Source organism: Xiphophorus hellerii, chromosome 16 (genome assembly GCF_003331165.1).
Source record: "Xiphophorus hellerii strain 12219 chromosome 16, Xiphophorus_hellerii-4.1, whole genome shotgun sequence".
Lineage (NCBI taxonomy): Eukaryota > Metazoa > Chordata > Actinopteri > Cyprinodontiformes > Poeciliidae > Xiphophorus > Xiphophorus hellerii.
In genome coordinates, this window is record NC_045687.1 from 1769189 (window position 1) to 1788742 (window position 19554).

At 44.7% G+C, this 19554-nt stretch overlaps 1 protein-coding gene across 11 annotated transcripts in view; it reads right to left on the reverse strand.

Moving 5' to 3' along the window:
• LOC116735781 (RNA binding protein fox-1 homolog 3-like) overlaps positions 1-19554 on the reverse strand; it is a 551222-nt gene that overhangs the window by 42910 nt on the left and 488758 nt on the right. For 9 of the 11 annotated variants that reach the window (XM_032587876.1, XM_032587877.1, XM_032587867.1 and 6 more), the window contains 2 exons: positions 13088-13390; positions 2583-2726 (listed from right to left, as the gene is read on the reverse strand). In XM_032587876.1, the coding sequence (XP_032443767.1) occupies positions 2583-2726; positions 13088-13390 (447 nt within the window). The remainder of the gene's footprint in view (positions 1-2582; positions 2727-13087; positions 13391-19554) is intronic. The other 2 variants (XM_032587875.1, XM_032587878.1) reach the window with 1 other exon arrangement.

Here is a 19554-nt window from a genome sequence, read left to right on the forward strand (position 1 = left end):
TAAAAACAATAAATATGCAAATGGAAATGATTGAGTTTGTTTGAATTTGTCAAGCAATTAATTGATTTATTGCTTATTGAGACTGGTCCAGTTATATTAAGTGCAACTGTTTTTGTAATAAATGTTTTTATTAAATGTTTGCTGATCCAAATAAATAACTGCATTAAAATCACGGTAAATGATGTTCGATACGATAAATTCAGCACTTTCCAAACCTTGAAAAAGCCTTTGCATGTTTCCGTTTTTTCCAGTTAATGAGCCGAGGTTGTAAACAGAGAGAAATTTCCCCCCTCAGATGTGGACCTGCAGCCTTTTCAAGCCAAACAGGATCCACCTTTGATTAGCCCGAATGTCTCGGAGCTCCTCAGAGCGCCGTAATGAGGCGGCAGTGGCCTGCGTGTTGGGAGCATGTTGAAGCTCAGCAGTCAGCGTGACAGTGGGACGGGGGCGGGGGTCTGATTGCTCTGGGGAACGCTGCCCTCACAGCCACCCAGAGAAGCGCTGCTGAAGAAGCGGCGCTCACAAATGAGGGCACCCTCGAGCGGCGCAGCGTGGGCTCCGCGCGGCGCTCGCTGGAGTGTTTTCATTTCCTGCGCACTTACCAGCTCTCAGAGATCACAGTTTCTAATTACTGATTAGCGTCCGCTGTGGATGCCCTAATGAGACCTTCATTCAGCGCCTCGTTAAAGGCTCACGGGTCCCTCAACCTGGCAGCGCGCAGGGGGCATCCCGGGCCCTCCCGTCTCGTTCCGGGTTCCTTGGAGCCTGCGCGGCGCCTCCTCCGTCTTCCCGTCTGTGGGCTTCACTCATGCGTAGCGGTAATGGCGTATTGAGCCGGTGGCGCTCCAGAAGCCATTAGAGCTGGAGGAATGAGGCTTTGCACACACTGATCACACAAAGGCCCCATTGTGGAGGCCGTGTCAGAGGGTGGAGCGGACCCGCTATCTCTACGCCAAGCTTCAACCAAGACAATCAATCCCACAATCCTCCACCTCGCCAACCAGCGCGAGCAACGGGAAGGAGAGGGCAACATGTGATTGAGGGAGGCTGGGTGGGCTGCAATCAATTTTCCATCATATATCTGCATGCAGCGGCCAGGCACACAAAGCCTCCGAGCTAATTACGCCGGTGATTTGGATTCCACACGACCTGCACCAGAGCTGGGAACAATAAAGCCAACAATCAGAGAGAGAAAGCAGCCATGTTGTGTGCAATTTATAAAGCCACAGCTAGGGCTCTCTGGTAATTAATATCATCAGCTCAATGTTGTCTTCATAACGACTAAAATTAACGCCTTTGGCTGCTAATGGTCCAATTAGCGCCTAACATTTGAAGTACATTTTTGGCCATCGTCTCCTTTCAGATCCATTATTGTTATTGAATCCGGTTGGCTTTGTATCGGAGCTTGTGCGAGACACAAAGGTGAGCCGTTGAGCCGGAGCGTTAATTGGCCGGGAGACGATGAAGATCCGTCAGATCCGGGCGTTCAAACTCGATCGGACGCGAGCCGCTAACGGCGGGCGGGTTGGGCATCGGCGGCAGGTTTCATCGCTCAGCCGCCGCCTCCCTCGTGTCTGACCCACAGAGTTCAGGAGCTGATTGTGACTGATTGAGCTGTTTATCACCTGCGAAATCTTCCAAGCCACTCTTTTCTCCCCAGACAACACAGTAATCAATGCATTAACTAGATGACAGCTGCAGCAAAGCCTCCAGTTACTGTTGGTGCTTTCCTGTATTTTATAGACGACGCGATCATTTGTTAGTGGAGACGTAGCGAACTGGAACCTCCTGTGAACAGCTGAATCAGTGGAGTCACTAGCTGCGTTTCCATTACAAATATGCGCAAAACTTTGTTGGAAAAAACAACAACACAATTTTGGAAATACAATTAAAATCACACGTGGATACGTTTGTTGACGTGATAAATCTTTAAAAAATAAACCGCGTCATCCTCCAACTACTTCCTGTCATCTTCTTCCTGGTTTGTATCCGGCTGCTGATCATGTGACTTTAATGTCTTATGATCAACACATCATGCTCAATGTTCCCAAAATGAAATCAAAATATGGAGAATTATCTTTGCATGATGCTGCAGAAGATTGGAAGGAACTTTAAAAGTATTGAGGCTGAGCTCTTTTGTATCAACAGGAACTTTTAAAGGCATTTAAAAATGGTGTGAAACGTTCACATGCTTCAGATATAAATGTTATTTCTCTATTGTTTTTACTGTTTTATGATTTTAACAGTGCTGCTGTCTGTTATTTTTGGTAAAGTTAGCTGCTGGATCTTTCTTCCACTTAGTTGCTAAAAAACCATCTGGTTGAATAAAAGATAAAATAAAATGAAAAATAACTTATGTGATGTGTAAAAAAAGGGTTTCCATTGCAATTTCAATATGGACAAAAAACCTAGCGCTAAAAGTTTTTGTTGGAAAAACAAGTTTTTTCAAAATTGCCGTGTTTCCATTAAGCAAATTAATTTTCAAAATGTCAAAAAGCCTAATTATATAATGAATGGAAACAGGGTTAGTGTGTGAGTGTTGCTGCTGTGCCAGTAGAAATAAGCTTCCTGGAGCTACTCACCCCGAACATTTGCCTCAAATCTGGGTCCCGGAAGCGGAAGGGAATGTTGGAGACATGTAACCTTTTTGGCTGCTGCTTCTCTGAAGAGTCTGAGTGCTGGAGCTGGAGCTGCTGAGAACCCTCTGTTTGCGTCACGTCATCTGTCTGCCGGAGGGAAACAAACAGAAAAGACACAAGCTGCTCATTAGCTGCTGCTGCGGCGGCGTACTGTACCTCCTGGTCCTGCAGAACGAGAGAGACAGAGAGGGGGCGGGAGGCCCGCTGACTAACTTAACTCCACATCTGCCATTTTTCAATCTACTCAGAAAGCCTGAGCGATAAACAGCCAATGACTTATAGTGTCAAACCTGAGGTTGTGCATTACAAATCCACTTATTAATCTCTTGCACTTAGCTCCTGAGCAACAGGGAAGATTGAAGGCGCTGACAAAAAGGCGTGGATATAGATCCCACAGAGCCCTGACATGTCTAGACTAAAGACACATTATTGGTGACGTTTGCACACAGCCATCAGAGTGCGAGGCCCAGAGCCCTCAGCGTTGTTGTTTCCATCATTATGCGAATGCGACGCTGACATTTCTGTATAAATGATGTGTCTGATGTCAATGACAAATTCCACTTGTTTCTCAGTGTGACACCGGTGATGGATTTCAGCAAGCCTGCTGCTGGCTTGTCTCTTTAGATGGACCTTGTTTTATTTTCCGTGGACAAAAAGCTCATTGGTCAAACGCAGAGTTTATCCTCTGTCTCCTGCTCTGCTGGGGATGAAAGTTTTCCATTAGATGGGATCATTTTCTTTCTTTCAGAGAAGAAAATGACAAATATCGATACAAGCGTGGAGCCAAATGGTAATTAGCTGAGATCTGGCAGGTAAAACTGATTTTTTTTGAGGGGGGAGGAATATTTTAATAAAATCTGAGACAATTATTACTTAACTTTAAGTCTTTGCATCCAATGTTGCCTATAAATCTGATCTGGACCTTTATAATTCTAAAACATTTACAAGCTTTTTAAGCAAAACATTTCTTTTTTTGTGCTCAGTTTATAAATCAACTTAATTTCACAGGGAATAAAAACATCAGTCACCAATAGTGAAACCATCATCTAAATGTGTAAAAATCATCCAACATGACAAAGTCATTCTCCAGGTTCCTAAACCCTAATGACCCAAAATAAACCAATCTCTCATCCATTATTCTCATGTTTTCATTTTAAACTAATAAAAAACAGTCAGTTCTGTCGCATATGAAGCTGTTTGCCGTCCTTCCTTCAGCCCTGTACCATGGTGATACATATATATGTATATATATCAAGCTTTTTTAGTATGTAACTGGATCAGTACGCGGTTTCTGATTCTCTGTTATGTTTATTTTGCGTTTGGTTCTGTTTTTATTTCTCTCCTCTGGGCTGCTTGGGATGGATTTTTCCAGCATTTGTGTTGTTGGATGGAAAAAAGTCAATATGCAATAGGAATAAATGTGGAAAAATATGAAAACCTAACCAAAAACCAGTGTTTTATTTAACAGAATATGGCTGTAATCTTTTGCTTACTGGTGTGTTTTATTCATCTGTTCATTCTAATGTTTACTTCTTATTGTTTTATGTGGCGTTTAGATTGATGTGTGTTTTTTTACAAGCTGCTTTTCTTTACTCATGTGGAAGTGAAGGCGGAGAAATCTGAGAAAAAGGCAGATTTTAAACTTTAGTGGTTGAGTGAAGAGCGGCGCATTTGAGAGTAACGTAATTACGTCCTTGACCACTAGAGGTCACTCATCAGGAGAAGATAACGTTTGTTTTGGATGTTTGAACTTGGGGTTTTTTGCTCATAGTTTCAGTTTCATAATAGCAAACAAATGAATAAACCAACAGGACTGAAGCCTGATTTAGTGCCGGTGGCGTTGGGGGGTGGCGGGGTGTGGGGGTTAAATAAAGAAACAGACCGAGGAGGGAGGGGGGATGAGGAATGAGGGAGTGGAAGTGGCAGATATTGAGCACAAAAGCTGTTTGAATGTGATATGTAAACTGCAAGGTCTCCTGGGAAGCGCTCTCTGAGCCCGACACACACGCACCTACACACACGCCTACACACACACAGACACAATCTGGTGGCGATGCAGCGGTGAAAAGAGAGGAGGTTGTTGCCCGAGTCCAAACGGTTGAAATGACTCGGAGAGCCGTGGCTGCAGGCCTCTCTTAGTGATACATTCCCACCATTTAGGAAATGGGCTCGGGATTTATTCATTATAATTCATCATCACAGTATTATCATTATCATCATGATCGTAATGATGATCGCCTTTATTATTCTCATTATCATAATCACAATCTCCACTGTAATGGCCGTCATTTATTTGGTTTTTATGGCCCATTCCGAGACGGTGACATACATTGTTAGCGGTGACAGTTGTTTGATTCAAGGTCCCGCTCCGCCTGGCCCGCGGCCGTCCAGGTAGCTCCACCTGAGCCGCCGACCGGACGCCACGGATTGGTGACAGAGAGGGACGAGCGGAGAGCCGTGTCCTCGCGCGTTGGAGGTTAATAGCCTGAGCGGCCATGTTGGGCCCAGGGGTGACACGTTGCAGACAGATGCTGGACCGCGGAGGGTGACAAGGTACCGGAGCCCCTCGGGTCAATCTGTTTCATCGGTCACACATGACACACTCGACCTTTAGCGTATGTTGCCAGGCTGCGGCGCTCCGCTGTCCTCCAGCTCTGTCTGTCGGGCTTTTTATCACGCGTGTTTGCAGACATCCAGATTAACTTTCAGCCGGCGCGCAGACAGGCCAGCAGCCCGCTGACATCAGGGCCAAGCACACATTCTGGGAACACAAACGCTGAATTGCTGACTCCGAGCACCTCAGACTGCAAACTACTAACTCAATAACTTCGAGTGTCACCGAGATCCGGGAATGCTGCCTGCGCGCCGCTGCTCCCGAGGCTCCAACCTGCCTGCCTGCTTGTGAAACGGCGCTGTAGCAGTGGAAAATAATTACCGCTGTATTACCATAGGAGGCCACCTTCAGTGGCACTTTACTGTCCCGACAGCTGCTGTCACAGGGAGGAGGAGGTGGGATGCAAAACACACCGTCACCGCCAAAGCCAGCAAAGCTAAGAGTGAGAGAGCTGTCAACTCCTGCAGCTCTCTGGCTTCCTGTTCAGTCATTTCTCTAAAAGACTCCCTTGCTGTTATTTGCAAATCGCCTGCAAAGTGCTCTGCTCAGCACTTTCCCCCTCCTCACAGAGTGGCATTACAAGAGCATAATTGAAACTATCTGATTGGAATGCTGCCAAGCAGGTAGATTACATCCGATTAAATAGGAGCCGGGGTGGGGGGGCTTCGGAGTCTTCGCTCACAAGAATTATAATGCCCAGGCCTTAATTCATTACCCTCTTCTTCCGGTTTGTTTTCTCTCTCTAAAGAAGCTGCAAATATAAGCTCTCCATCACCTGGAGGAGAGGCTGGTGACCCGGCTCAGCCTCCGTCGTTCCTGCACAGGAGGCAAAGCGTCCAGGAGTCTACCTGCTCTAAAAAACCACAACCCGGTTAGATTCCTGGGATTTTGGGGAGATTTTTATTAAAATTCTTGTTATTTCAATGCAAAGTGTTAACTTTGATCCTGCTTGAATTATATCAAAGTTTTATTATCCAAACTGACTAATTTAAACTACTGGAGGGCCACAAAATTCACTAAATTAAAAACGCACAAATGATTATATTTTAATTATTTAAAATGATTTTTTAGATTTGCCTGATCAATAATGAACAAAATCTTTATGAAATCTGTATATCATTACTTCAGAAACATCAAAATGTTTTTCTTGTGGTCGAACAAAATAATCTCAAGGGCTACAAATGGCCCCTGAGCCACACTTTGGACACCCCAGGCTTATGTGGAGTCACTTAGATCAGCTCTAATGCGAAGGATCGGGATCTGTTAGGCAGATTATTTAAAGCTAACAGTATTTAATTTTTAAGAACAAGGCCTGCAGTGAATGCTAATGCTAGTTAGCATGACCATCGATGACAGTTTTTCTGGAACGATAAGTCACTTCTCCTCCAGTAGTACATCAAGTAGCGCATACATAAAGTGATTGACAGCACTAAGACCTTCCTCCTGTCTCTGTCTCTGATTGGTTGTTTCTGACCACGTGGTTTATTTCTGCAGATGGCACTAAGGCAACAGGGAGGAACAGTTTTAATAAATATGTAAAAAAACATACTTTTATCAAAGTTCTCCCTTTCTGATTGATGTTTTAGTGATTTGTTGGACATGTAGACTCGGTGTCAGTATAACAGGTCCAGTTCAACCTGAATTTGGTTAGTGGGAAAAGAAAACGTCAAACTTTCCAGGTCTGTAGGAAACTTCCTTGGATATATATCTATACTGACACAACAGAGCAAGAAAAAAGCTGCAAACAACAGGAGGGGATGAATTTGCCTTTCCCGAGGCTGAGAAATACCACGGTTTTCATTTTTATTTATTATTTCACATTCAGAGGCAGCACTCACTGTGCAGACCGGCAAAATGAATGGTGCTCCTGCGAGTCTCAGAGCCTCCATGCGTGGGACTTTGGTCTGTAAATTTTGGGGTTTTAAATTTAGTTTTAGAGCCCAGAGTCACTGTTGCGGCCTCGAGCTCAGAAATCATTCAGTAAAAATGGCCGCGTCATGCCCGGCGCCGTGTTTACACCGGCCCAAACCCAAACAGGAGCCGTAAAACTCCCAACATCAGAGAGCCAATCGATCTCCTGCTGCAGTACTGTCTGAATATTAACACAACGATGCCTAGGAGCGTCTTATTCTTGATGAATTGGGATGTCGGCGAAATGTTTATTTCAAAATGCTAAAATCAGAGAATCTTTACATTGTTTATTTCTGGTAATTTTGGCTTCCAGCTAATGAATTATGTTCTGAGAACATTAGAATATTAGATCAATAAAAGACAGGATCTTAACCCAGACATGTTATGATATTCTCATGTAATGTCCTAAAGGAAATGATGCCCTCTCTGCCAGCAGCACCGATACACCAATTCTTATTTTAGATGGACGTACTGTTCAGTGGGCCAACATTTCTGTAATAGACTCAGTTTTTCAGAGGAATCTGGGTTTTCATTAGCAGTAAGCCAGAATCATCAAATTAGGATTAACAATTAGATTTGAGTATTTTGTATTTTTGTGAGTTGAATTAACTTCTTCCTTCGCAACATGTAAACAAAAATGGAGTAACGTCAGATTTTAGTGGTTGGAGGATTTCTCTCTTGTCTTTAGTAACAGACCTCGAGTCATTTCTCCAGCTAGCGCTAGCGTAGCACGTGTGTTTTGGTTGTATTTACCCAGAATGCTGTGCACTGTGGACCACTTCCTGCGTCAGGTGTAAATGCACCCTTAATGCATTTATACCTGGAGATCATCTTTCTGTACTTTTCTGCTCTGGTTTTGAAAATGTGCTGCAGGACAAATCCACTCTTCCTCCTGGTTTACCGTTAGTTTCCTACTGTTTGAGACGTGGAAGCAGGTATTGTGATCATTTCAACTATTAAACCATCTGAGAGTTTGAATCTCCTCCTACCGCCAGCGTCCCTTTAATGGCGGCCGCGCGCCATCAGCACAGCCTCTGAAAGCGACACCCTGCTGGCGTCTCCATGCTTTAAACACGGCTCACCAGAGACCAGAGCGCGTGTGTGAGTGTTTGCATGTGCCCGTCCATGTTTTCTGCATGCTCCTGCGAGTGTGTGTGTGTCTATGTTATCACAGTCCCCCAGAATACCCTTTGGAAAGTCTTCATGCCGCTGACACGGGCTGTGAAAAATCTGGAAATGAGTGCTGCCCTAATGCCACTGCCTTAATTTGTTATCTGAAAAGAGAATGATTACTCATGAAATTCAACCAAACCTCAGACTATTTGAGCCGAGCCAGATAACGAGCTCGCTCCCCGGCAGCCCTCTGCTACCCTCGTCTCCAAGGATTTGGAGAAAAGTTCGGCGCTGCCTCTCTTCCTCAGGTCGCCTGCTTTCAAGTCAGCTTGTTTGAACACGATGCCGGGCCTTCAGACCGGGCAGCGGACAGCGCCACCTTCCTGGTAGAGACGCAGAGGGAAGGAGCGAACGCTCCCTGAGCCTCATTAAAACACACACACACTCCGCTCTCTGTGGGGAATTGACACAGAATCCATACGTTTCGCTGAATTCTCACTCACTTGACTCTTTTTAAGTCTTTAAGTCAAGAAGATGTGCAGAGCAAAGCGTCGTGGCGGGGTGGAGGAGCTGAGCGCAGCAGAGTCGAGCCAGCAGAGGGGGGATCTGCTCCTTCAATCTGTGTTTCTGCAGGGTGCCCTAATCAAAGGCACCCGGGCCCGTCTGCGGCACCCAGAGCAAACCGGCTGGGCCCGTCATTAAAGGCAGCGAACGCAGCAGTGGGCGACACTACACCAGCGGCCCCCGAGGATTAGGCTCTGTGTTTACACCCCACTAATCTCATCCCTCTGTCCTCCCCGAGAAGAGACGGCTGGATGCGGGGAAAGGAGATGGAGGGGAGCGGGGAGAGCCAGGCGAGCTCTCATCTCTCCACGGCGACCATCTCTGGGCTTTTTCTCACAGCGGGCGAACAGATGAAATGAAATCAAATGCGAAACGGAGAGAGAAGGGAGACAGGGAGGCATCGAGCGGAGGAGTGGTGTTCAGTGTCAGAGAGGGGGAGGAAGACGAAGGAGGAGGAGGAGGGTGAACCTCCTGCCAAGTCCCCCCTCCCCCACCCCACTTTAAACTCTCCTGCATGTCAGCCATTACTGTAAGTGCAGGATATAACTGTGGAGCAGTTGGAGAGCGTCACACAAATCTTCAAATCAAACATTGCTACATTACAAGGCGATGATAATGCGCCGCTGCTCGGCTTGTGCTGCCTAAGCACTTTTTCTGCTGCCAAATATTCATGGCTGTGCAGTAATTGTGAAGCCGGGAAAATGGAAGTGTTAGCAACGTTCTTTATGAGTGACCTGGATTCCTCTCAGGGGGGCTGCGACCTCGCCGTGACCCCCAGCGCCCCACGCCACCAGAGAAGAAGAAGAACCCTTCTCCTTTCATCTCCAACTACCTTTTATAAACATTAGAGCCACACTAGTCGTCTTCGCTTTTATCTGAAACTTTGGATGTAAATCCCGATTGGAGAGATTTGACTCTGAGGATGAGGCGGCAGACAGCAGGAAGACGACTTTCACGCTCAGACTGATCCGACTGGACAGCAGCTGGAGTAAAAGGCATCTCCGCCGTGCCGCTTTCACCGAGGGCAGAGAGGGTGAAGGGCGTGTCGCTCCGACAGAGAGACCAACTCTTTCCTGTCAGATAAAATCTGATCAGCTCTGCCTCTGCATCTTCAGACATCTCAGGATCTGAACTTCCCTCCGAAAACGCTGAACATCAAGCAGTCCCTCCAGTTTTACACGGTAATTTACGCAAAATCAACAGATCCCGGCATTTTTTGCACCAAAACACAATTGGAAGTTTATTGGAAATTAATTGTCAGACATTGGTCTTAAGTGATGCTAACTCCCACCTGCGGGTGGCAGTATTTCGTACATCTACTACACTGATCCCTCTGCCTTACTTGATGTAACGTTGTAGTCCCTGACTGAGATGGCAGGTAATGAAAAGTTACATTTACTGTCACACATTAGCAAATTCCTTGCAAAAATTTCTGAAGTAGCGTCACAAAAATCACAGAAACAATTGTGAAATCTTGGAGCAACTGAAGATCTGAATATAAATAAAAAACAGAAATTTAGTTCTATCTATTCATCAACTCTTCGGCCATTTCTCTTCGGTAAACCTGTTTAATTGACCCGTTTCACCAAACCACATGGCAGCAAGTCAAAGTTTTAGGCATCTTGATCACAAGTTGTTCTGAATATTTCAGAAGCTGCTGATCTGCAGCGATTTTTCACACGCAAACATCTTTCAGGTTTCCAGGATGGAAGTGTTTCAGTATCAGCAGCCTGATCAGAGACGGTAAACAGACCAATAACTCTTGGTAACTACCACAGTATGTGGACACACTGAACACACAACTAGTGAAACCTTGAATAGATGGGCTACAGCAGCAGACGACCAGTTTCTGAACAGGAAACTAAGGTGACAATTTAACCCTATCCATCAAAATCCAACAATAACCGACTGGAGAAACGTTGACTGATGTGATTTCAGCTGAAGCGTTCAGAGTCAGAGGACGGCAGAAACAACACGACGACTGAAACTAACGATTATTTTAGTAATCAATATTTCTGACGATTAATAGGGTAAAAAAATTGATTCCATCTCCAGATATTTCATTTAACTACTGAGGCCTTTTTATACAATAATAGAAATACATTGAAAAATGCAAATAAACAAATATTCAGTTATTTTTCAAAATAATAAAATAAACATTTTGTTGTCTAAAATAAAGTTGCAACATTTTTTTAGTGAACATTTTAGAAATCCTTCTAAAATCAACATGTGAACCTTTCTGCTTAACTTATCAATACAATTGATTTTTTTTATTAAAAGCTTATTAATTGGATAGCAAAAGGTATTTAATAAGTGATATTTTTTTCATTTGAATTTGAACCAGATGAAGCTAAACCTGAGTTCTGTGTAGAACACATTTACAGACAAAAATTTATTTATTTTCATCTTAAATGCAAAACGTGCATATCAATTACTGCTCTGAATATGTCTGTCTTTCAGCAAAATGCCTTTTTTTTGAGTCTGTTTATTCCAGTTGGCAATCAATCAATAACTAAATTAGTTGACGATTAATCATGTCAGCCCTCTAAAGCATGAGTCCAGGTTATTTAATAGTGTTGGAGATATTTTCTTTGCCGACGGAGCACCATTTAAATGCCACAGCCTATAAATCAATAAAGAGTCTCTGGGATGTGGTTATTTATGGTTCATAATGTGAATATTTTGGTGTTTTGTTCTGCAGTCATGGGAGATTTTTACAGGCTTTGGTGGGCGTATTCTGGGCCGGCTGTGTCTGCTTCGAGCACAAAACCCGCAATTCTCTGAGGCAATGTGCAGAACTTCCATATGCAACTTATGTTGACATAATAAAGCTACAATATGGTGGGCAGTGGAGACAATTAAAAATGCACATTACTGTAGTGCAGATGGGGCCACATGTGCAAGTTAAATTATGCAGAAAATAATTTTCTAAAGTCTCCTGAAACAATCTGTTTGCACACCTTGTTTAAAATCATGTACAAACACATAAAATCATGATTTATGTGGAGTTTAATTAAAGCTAATGTCAAGGCTGAAGGCAGCTGAACTAGAGAAACCGAGACAACATGTTCTGGTGTTAAGATAAACTGGATGTTTCCTGTTCTGTTTGCTAAGCAGCTTCACTTCTAAACCACAGCTGGTCTGGGCTTGTTTTGCTTTCAAAATGGCTGCAACAACTAAAGAGCGCTCAGTCATTTCTGCTCAGGCTGGAGGCGCATCTCAGATCAATTACACCATCATCAGAAAGTTCATTCACTTTGGTAATTAATTCAGAAGTGAAAAATATTCATACTAAAGGAGCAACGACATTAGATGGACACACTGTTCATCAACATGTCGGTATTAAAGCTGCAGAATGCAACTTTTAAAATAATCAGTTTTCTATTTATTCTATTCGTTAAAACTGTCACCATGTTGTGACAGTTTGAGACATATAATCTGTGAAAAAATCAATCTCATACTGCCGTCTGCAGAAATGCACCTTTCCTGATCAAAAACAGGCAATCAGTCGGGTAGAGGGTCTTAGCGCTGTCAATCATCCTCATGTACTCACTGCTAATTGTGCTGATGGCAGAGAAACAACTTGGAGTTACAGGCAAACCGTTTATCCGCCCTAATCTGTGGTTATGCTAACTAGCGTTAGCATTCACAGCAAGCGATGCTAGTTGCCTGTTGCCTGAGGAAAAGCAGAGAACAAAGGGAAGAGGGATGAGCAGCACCAGGCAAGATTGTGACTGACAGCGCTAAGTCCCGCCTCCTGGCTCTCATTACTTGTTTCTTATCATCACTGAGAGAAAACAGAGATGATTTTTTTAGATTATCTCATAATATTCTGTCACGGCATAATGGCAGTTTCAACAAATATGTACAAAAATATATGTTTTATAAAAGTTACATACTGCAGCTTTACATATTAATATTCAAATTTTCTGAGAAACTAAATTTGTAGCTTTTTATTTGTCGTAAGCCAGAATCATCCAAATGGTCAGATGTGTGTGTGTGTGTGTGTGGGCGTGTGTGTGTGTCTTTCTGAACTGAATATATATTTTTCCTGATGATTTGTATTTACTGTGATGCACCTCCAGTTTCTGGGACCAACATTTCCCTGCAGACAGAGATGCAGCTAATTCATGAAATTTTACAACAATATTTCTAACAATATTTCTCATCTTTTCTTAGTTGCACAAAAAAGAATCACAGTTAATCAGTTAATGAAGTATAAAATGATAAGAAGAATATATTTTACTTGCTGACAGCGTGTTGAGAACAGTGTTTGCAGGTGATGAAGGGCACTGACCGGTGCGGTCGTGGTGGCGGTGATGGCGGGCGTGCTGTTGTCAGTGCCGGCCGGCTCGCTGTGCGTCTGTGTGGGCGTGTACAGGGTCATGGCGTGCTCGGGCACCCGGCTCTGCCCGGTGTAGTCCTGCGTCGGGAGCGGGTGCGGCGCCGCAAACTCTGCAGGGATGCCATTCTGTGGGGGAGGCGGGTACTGGGCGGGGGTGTAGGGCTGGGCCATCGCGTCAGGAGGGTTGGTGGCCTCTTGGTTACCCTGCGAGAGACACACAGCGAGAAGGGAGAGGAAATTAAAGCTACAGCTCGTTGTTGGGCTTGTATGAGCAGCATGAAAGGCGTCCGGGTTCCCTCCTGAGACTCAAAGGGCAACCGGGGAGAGTTGACCTGCCAAGCTTCAGAGCCAAGAGGAAACAGCCATCATATCACGTCTCAGCTCACATTAGAGGAGCCCTTGATCATCGTTAATGAACATAGTTTACATTGTAGAGTGTGGCTTACAGTTAGAGGGCCAAGAGTCAGGGGGAATCTCAAAGCACAAGAGGAAAGATCAATTAATTGATCAAATTTTGATTAAGCTCTTTGATTTCAGTGACAGGTCTGTTAAACGAGCAGCTGCTCCCTCAACGAGATTCCCTTTAATACTTCCAGCAGAAGGCTGCTTCCCGCTCTGAGCGCTCGCTGGCCCGGCCCTCTTCCTGTCTCAGGTTAGCAGCTCACAAATTCGGCTTTTATGCTTCTTTCAGGAAAATATTTGTCTTTTTCTGGAAAAGTTTCTACTTTTTTGTTTTGTTCACATTTCTGGCAGATTTGTATTCAGATTTGATTTTGGCTCCAAACAATAAAGAAAACCAATAAAACTGACTAACAAAACAAACTAAAGGTTGTACAACCATCCCTATACTAAAACAGAATCCTCTTAAAGAAAGAGACAAAGAGGAGAACGATTAAACATCCAAGGGAAGATTATTTTATCACTTTTATGTTTATATTTAAGAAATTGAGTCCTTTTTCCCGACCATTACCAAACACTGTTAAGCTGGACATGATGACAAACAAACATGAGCAAAAGCATGACAGGGAGGAAAGACAACAAAAAGAGCTGCAGTTTGAAACCATCACAGCTCCCAACAAACCCAATAAAGTTTTTCATCTCAAGTTTTTTCACTTCTTTTTTCAGGAAAATATACATTTTATATAGTTTTTAAATGATTACTTTTAATCTGAGTATACTATTTTTAATAACTGCACATTATTTTTCTTGTTGTAAGTTTAGCCTCCCTGTACAGTTATTCCTACATAGTTTTGTACCTGCATTCTCACATTTACCTTAACTTTCTCCACTGAGACAAAAACACATATTTCTCCTCTATTCTATATGATCATACTAACAGTGCAGATGTTTTGCTCTTATTATGACATGTAAATATTTTTACTTTGACATCCAAAATGTCTCAAAATCTGCAATATGTTCAAATTGTGTTTTATTTTTGTTTTTTAAGCAGATTGTGGTTTCATATTAGTTTAATCGAAACCAGACCCTGTTAATAAAGTGCTGATTAGATTATGATTTAATGTTTTTTCTCTTTCTTGAGTGAGAAACTTTCATTAAAAACCAATGTTTAGCCCCTAAAGCTGCCTTACAGCAGCTCCCATATGCTGCCAGAACTCCCAGTATGGGGTATCTGCACCACATGTTTTTCTTACCCCCCCTGTCTCCGCTCCTGACTTTAGTGATAGATGGGCCTTCGCACCGAAGCGGTTTCACAGCCCCTTTGTCTCGTGTGGATGCTTGGGATGATGAGCTGCAGAAATAATGGACTTTTCTGGCTGGTGCACATTGTTAAACTCGGTAATGGCTGGACTACAGAAGTGCGTGTCTTATTGTTGCGAAGCACTAGTCTCTGAGAATCCGGCCTAATGAGCAGAACAGTGAGATCAGTGCTGCTGGAGCGGATATCCATCCCGGCATTAAAAACACTGAGGGAAAAGGTGAGACAATAACACCACAATCCAATAACACCCCCTGCAAATACCCTCAATCACATTTAAAGATACAGATCATGCGAGCGCAACGCATAACTCTTTTGATAAGGGAGGAGAAGGAAAAGAAGCAGCCAGAAGTGAGGCTTTATGAGTGGCAAAAAAACAATAACGGTAAACAGATAGAGAAGTTTCTGTCTGTTTCTTTACAAGCCGGCTGCGGATGGTGAGATAGTAGATAAATGGGTTTTATTCCTCTCCGTTTTATTTTGCTGCAGTGGTTCTTGGCCTCTGCCTGCAGATTTCCAGAGAAAGCTCGATCTGGGCAGGAGGCTTTAATGAGAGGAAGCTGAGCAACACTCTGCTGTAAATGTAGTGGAAATAATTCTGCTCTGACGTGTTGGCAAACAAAGCTCGGCCTAAACTGTGCGCTGCCAATTAACGAAATGCTCCATTATCTAAATGAAAAAAGAGCGGAGCCTTGAGAGGAGCTGACCAGCCTCCTGCTGGAGGAGCCGACCCAAACACCCCCTCCTCCCGCTTTTTATTACTCTGTATTTCCATCTCCTCTGTCTCTCTCTCAATCCTCCTCCCCCTCCTTCCCTTTTATGCTCATCTCTTCCTCCCTCCTCTCTTTTTATGCAGAAACTTTTTTAATCTCTACCCCTGTGCTCTACTTTTTCTCTGCCTCCAGTCATGGCATTATATAACACACTTGCAGTGCAGGGCATCCTAATTCAAGGAAGCTCTTGATGTTGGCAAATTTCAACTTCTAAGCGCCCATTTTAAAAGGAGAATGGGGTTTGCTACCTCAAAAAAAAGAGGATGCACCTCCCGGTAGGAGAGCTCAAAGTACCACCGGATCCTGTGTCCTCCTTTAAAGCGGCCTGCGCCTGCCGTCAACACATCAACAGTCCGGCGGAGGCAGAGCGCGCTCAGCAGCCCCGGAAACAAGACAACACATCAAACACTGCTCACGTCATTAAACAGATCAAAGCTGCAGGTATTTCTTTTATTTAGTCGCTGTCAACACACATGCCCATAAACGCCGTCAGTGTTTTTAAGAGTTTACAGAGAAAAACCGGCGTCCACTTAAGCTACAGCTCCATACAACCTCACACGTCTTAGGAGGTTTGGTATCCAGGTTGGGATAATAGGATCTATAAACACGGTTTCCATGCAACGTCATCCTGTGTAGCACGCAGGCTGGCGTTGCACATTCCTTTGAGGTTATGATGGAGCTGTGGAAGCATCATATTCATCTTCTCATTGATGCCGCTCTGTGTCTGCCAGGCGAACAGGTGAGCTGCACCACCAGCTGATCAATAAAGCAAGAAAAATAATGATCTGTGCGCTGGAAAGAAAATGAAATCCCAGAAATATTGTTCTTCTTGTCGGCCATTAATAACAATTAGAAACCCGTCAAGCGGAGTGGTGCATGAAGGAGTCACAGCTGAACAAAACCAAATGATCTTCATCCTAAACTGTTTGGATAAGCAGCTGGTAATGAGAATCAAGGCCAGCCTGACCTGAATTGTCTGAATAAACACTTTGTTGCCGACTGAAAGAATCTTTCTGACCAGAACTGAAACTCTTTATTTCCCTAAAAACCCAGCAGTTTTTTTTCCAGCTTTATTCTTTCTTCTTTCATCACGGCGATGCTTCTAGCTCTGCTTTCTTGTTTGTTTTATCCTCGTTTATTTGTTTGACTATAGGTAAGTTCAGAGTCTGTGATGTAGTGTTTGTTACTCATCGTGTCTCAAGTTCAACTGAACTTGCTGAAGTGTCTGTGTGTGTCAGGAACGGACTCGTTTTGCTCTCGTCGGTCCGGACTTTGGAAAAATGCAACTAGGATGGAGAGCAAGTGGTACGAAAGCAGCATCGCCGCCTGCAGCTGCGCATCAGAGGAGGAACTGTGCTACAGTGCTGCAGCGCCATGTCGCTGCTGTTTCAAAGGGCAGCAAGGCAAAAGCAAGGAGGCGGAGAGAACAGGCCTCATTAGTGAAACACAAAGTAACACTGCCTCTCGTATGATCTTCGCCTTCCTCTGATGTATGTGACAAACGAGTTATTCAACTGGAAATGGACTGGGAGAAGAAAAAAGGCCCATGCAAATCAGGCGAGCCGCACTCGTCCCAGAGCGCCACACGCCCTTTTCTCTGGGCCGAGCCAGGCCCGGCAAACAGCCTCAGTGCCTAATGAAAAAACCTCTGACAAAGCAGTCAGGTACGCTTCACACCTCATTCTGCAGAAGAGATTGCTCTTTGTTACGGCCGCAGTACGAGTCGTTGTTCTATTGGCAGTGTTTATGGGAGGGGAGCAGCTCCTTTGCGACATTTTAATGCCCTCCTTGCATGGCCTGCCGCCCCAATTCGCCTGAACCTCACCTCCACAGCCACGATGACGAAGAGTAAAAGCAAGCAGAGGGAGCAGCCCTTATCGATCTGCCATCCTTCCCTTCCCTCAATCTCTCCCTTCACTCCTTCTATTACTGAAGAGCACAATAAAAACACTATCTCTAATCTTAAGCACTCTCCTTCTGTAAAATTGGATTGGAAACCCTTACTTAAGGAGATCACTTCTGGAGTGGAGTTTCTGATTTTACAGTCTGCATCAGGAGCCAGGGAGGTCAGAGGGTGCTCATGGCGATGCCCGGCGCTGAGGCGCCCGTCTCAGAGACACTCAGACACTTTGACTGGTGTTAACCCCGCTGCACATGGTCAGAGCTGAACTCTCTCTCAGCAGGTACAACCGCCTGGCTGCTCGCCAACCATCCCTGATCCTCTTTAGTGGAGCTGCTCAAATACAGGAGCTGTTAGCAGGAACTCATAACAGCAGAGTGCCGCACCGACTCATACGTGCGACGGAGGGTCAAAGAGCAACGCAAAGGCAAAATACGGCAGGCGACTAATTGCGTTGCATTGAATCCGGAGGGAAATCACTCAAATGGGAGCGGGCTGATCAATCTCAGCGATAGGAGCCGTGATGGAGTGGGCAGCTTTATAGCTTCAGCGCGCTCACAAGCAGCCTGGATCATTTTTCACCAAAGGCCTTTTTACCCAACATGCTTCCTGCTGTACAGCAGTAAACATACATTAAGCAGCTGTGCAGCGTTTGAGGAGGATCCACACTGAATCTGAGAGAACACACGCAGACAACGAGCTTCGTCAATATCACACGATACAACATTTTCTTAAGTGGACCGTAAGCAGTTTAGCGTCTGAAAATTGTTCTCTTCCAAAGGCTCTGTAGAAGAACGCTCATTTGGTTTTAATGACCGGCTGACAGTGATGGTGGAAAACCGGCGATAAATCCCGCAGGGCCGTCGCAGGGTGTAGAGAGGAAAGCAGCTCAGCGGAGGCCAACGCTCGGCTCCCAGTTGATGCAACACAAACGAAACACCGAGTGGTGTTCAGCCAACTACATGAAAGCCTCTGGTTGTGCTGGTGCTGATGCTCGGTTAATTGTAGCCCCGCACGCTGACAGTCGGCGAAGAGACGGCCCGAGATGATTTCTGCAGGCAACTGGCATTCATTTAGTCTTGAAGGCGCATAAATAAAAGCCGTCTAGCCGGGTCCATTTTAATTAGGAGAGCCACATGATCTTCTTCTAAGTCTCTGTGTTCACACTCACCAGAGGCTGCAGCATGTGTTAATTACAACCACATGCCACACAGCGAGTCCAAGGTGAGCCAGGAGAGGGAGACGGAGAGGAGGTAAACAACAACAAGGAAACAAAACCGCTTCAGCAGAGATTCACATGATGAGCCACATATTTGGTGCAGCGGCTATTCCCCTCCTCCAAGTCAACCAATTACAGCAACGCAAGTGAGAACGGAGAGGCGCAGAGAAGAAGGCCAATTTAATGCAGATTCACACCCCCTCCCCCCCACCAGCACTACATCCACTGCTGTAGGTTTATGATTTCAAATAGGCTGGGGAGCGGGTTATTGTTTTGTCTCACATTTCCTCCTCTGCAAACTCCCTTCTTTCCATTTTTCCATCTCATTTGAGGAAAAATCAATTCATGAAAATAAACACTGAGTGTCTTCGCTCTGCGTCCGAGTCAATTTGGATTTTGTGCATGTCTCTCCGCCGCTTTTCTGAGAGGCTTAATCGTTTTCACATGTCACATGTGTTTCATCCCCTCTAACCTGATTTTTCCTCGTTATTGGGAGAACTTATTTGCTCCACGGCCTCGGATGGAGGTATTAGAAAGAGAGTTCATTTTCCTCAATCCCTTGCTGATTTCTTCATTACGCTGCAGCCGAGGCGCCATGTGCGAAGCCTCGCATCGAGATGGGACTGCTCTTAGCGCCGCGACTGCAAGTGTTACTATACCTTAGAGACGCTGCAGCGCCTCTTAATAAACAGAGCAGACAGAGGATCACTTTGAACTCTGGTGACATGTAATGAACCTGTCTGTCTCAGTCGCACAGGG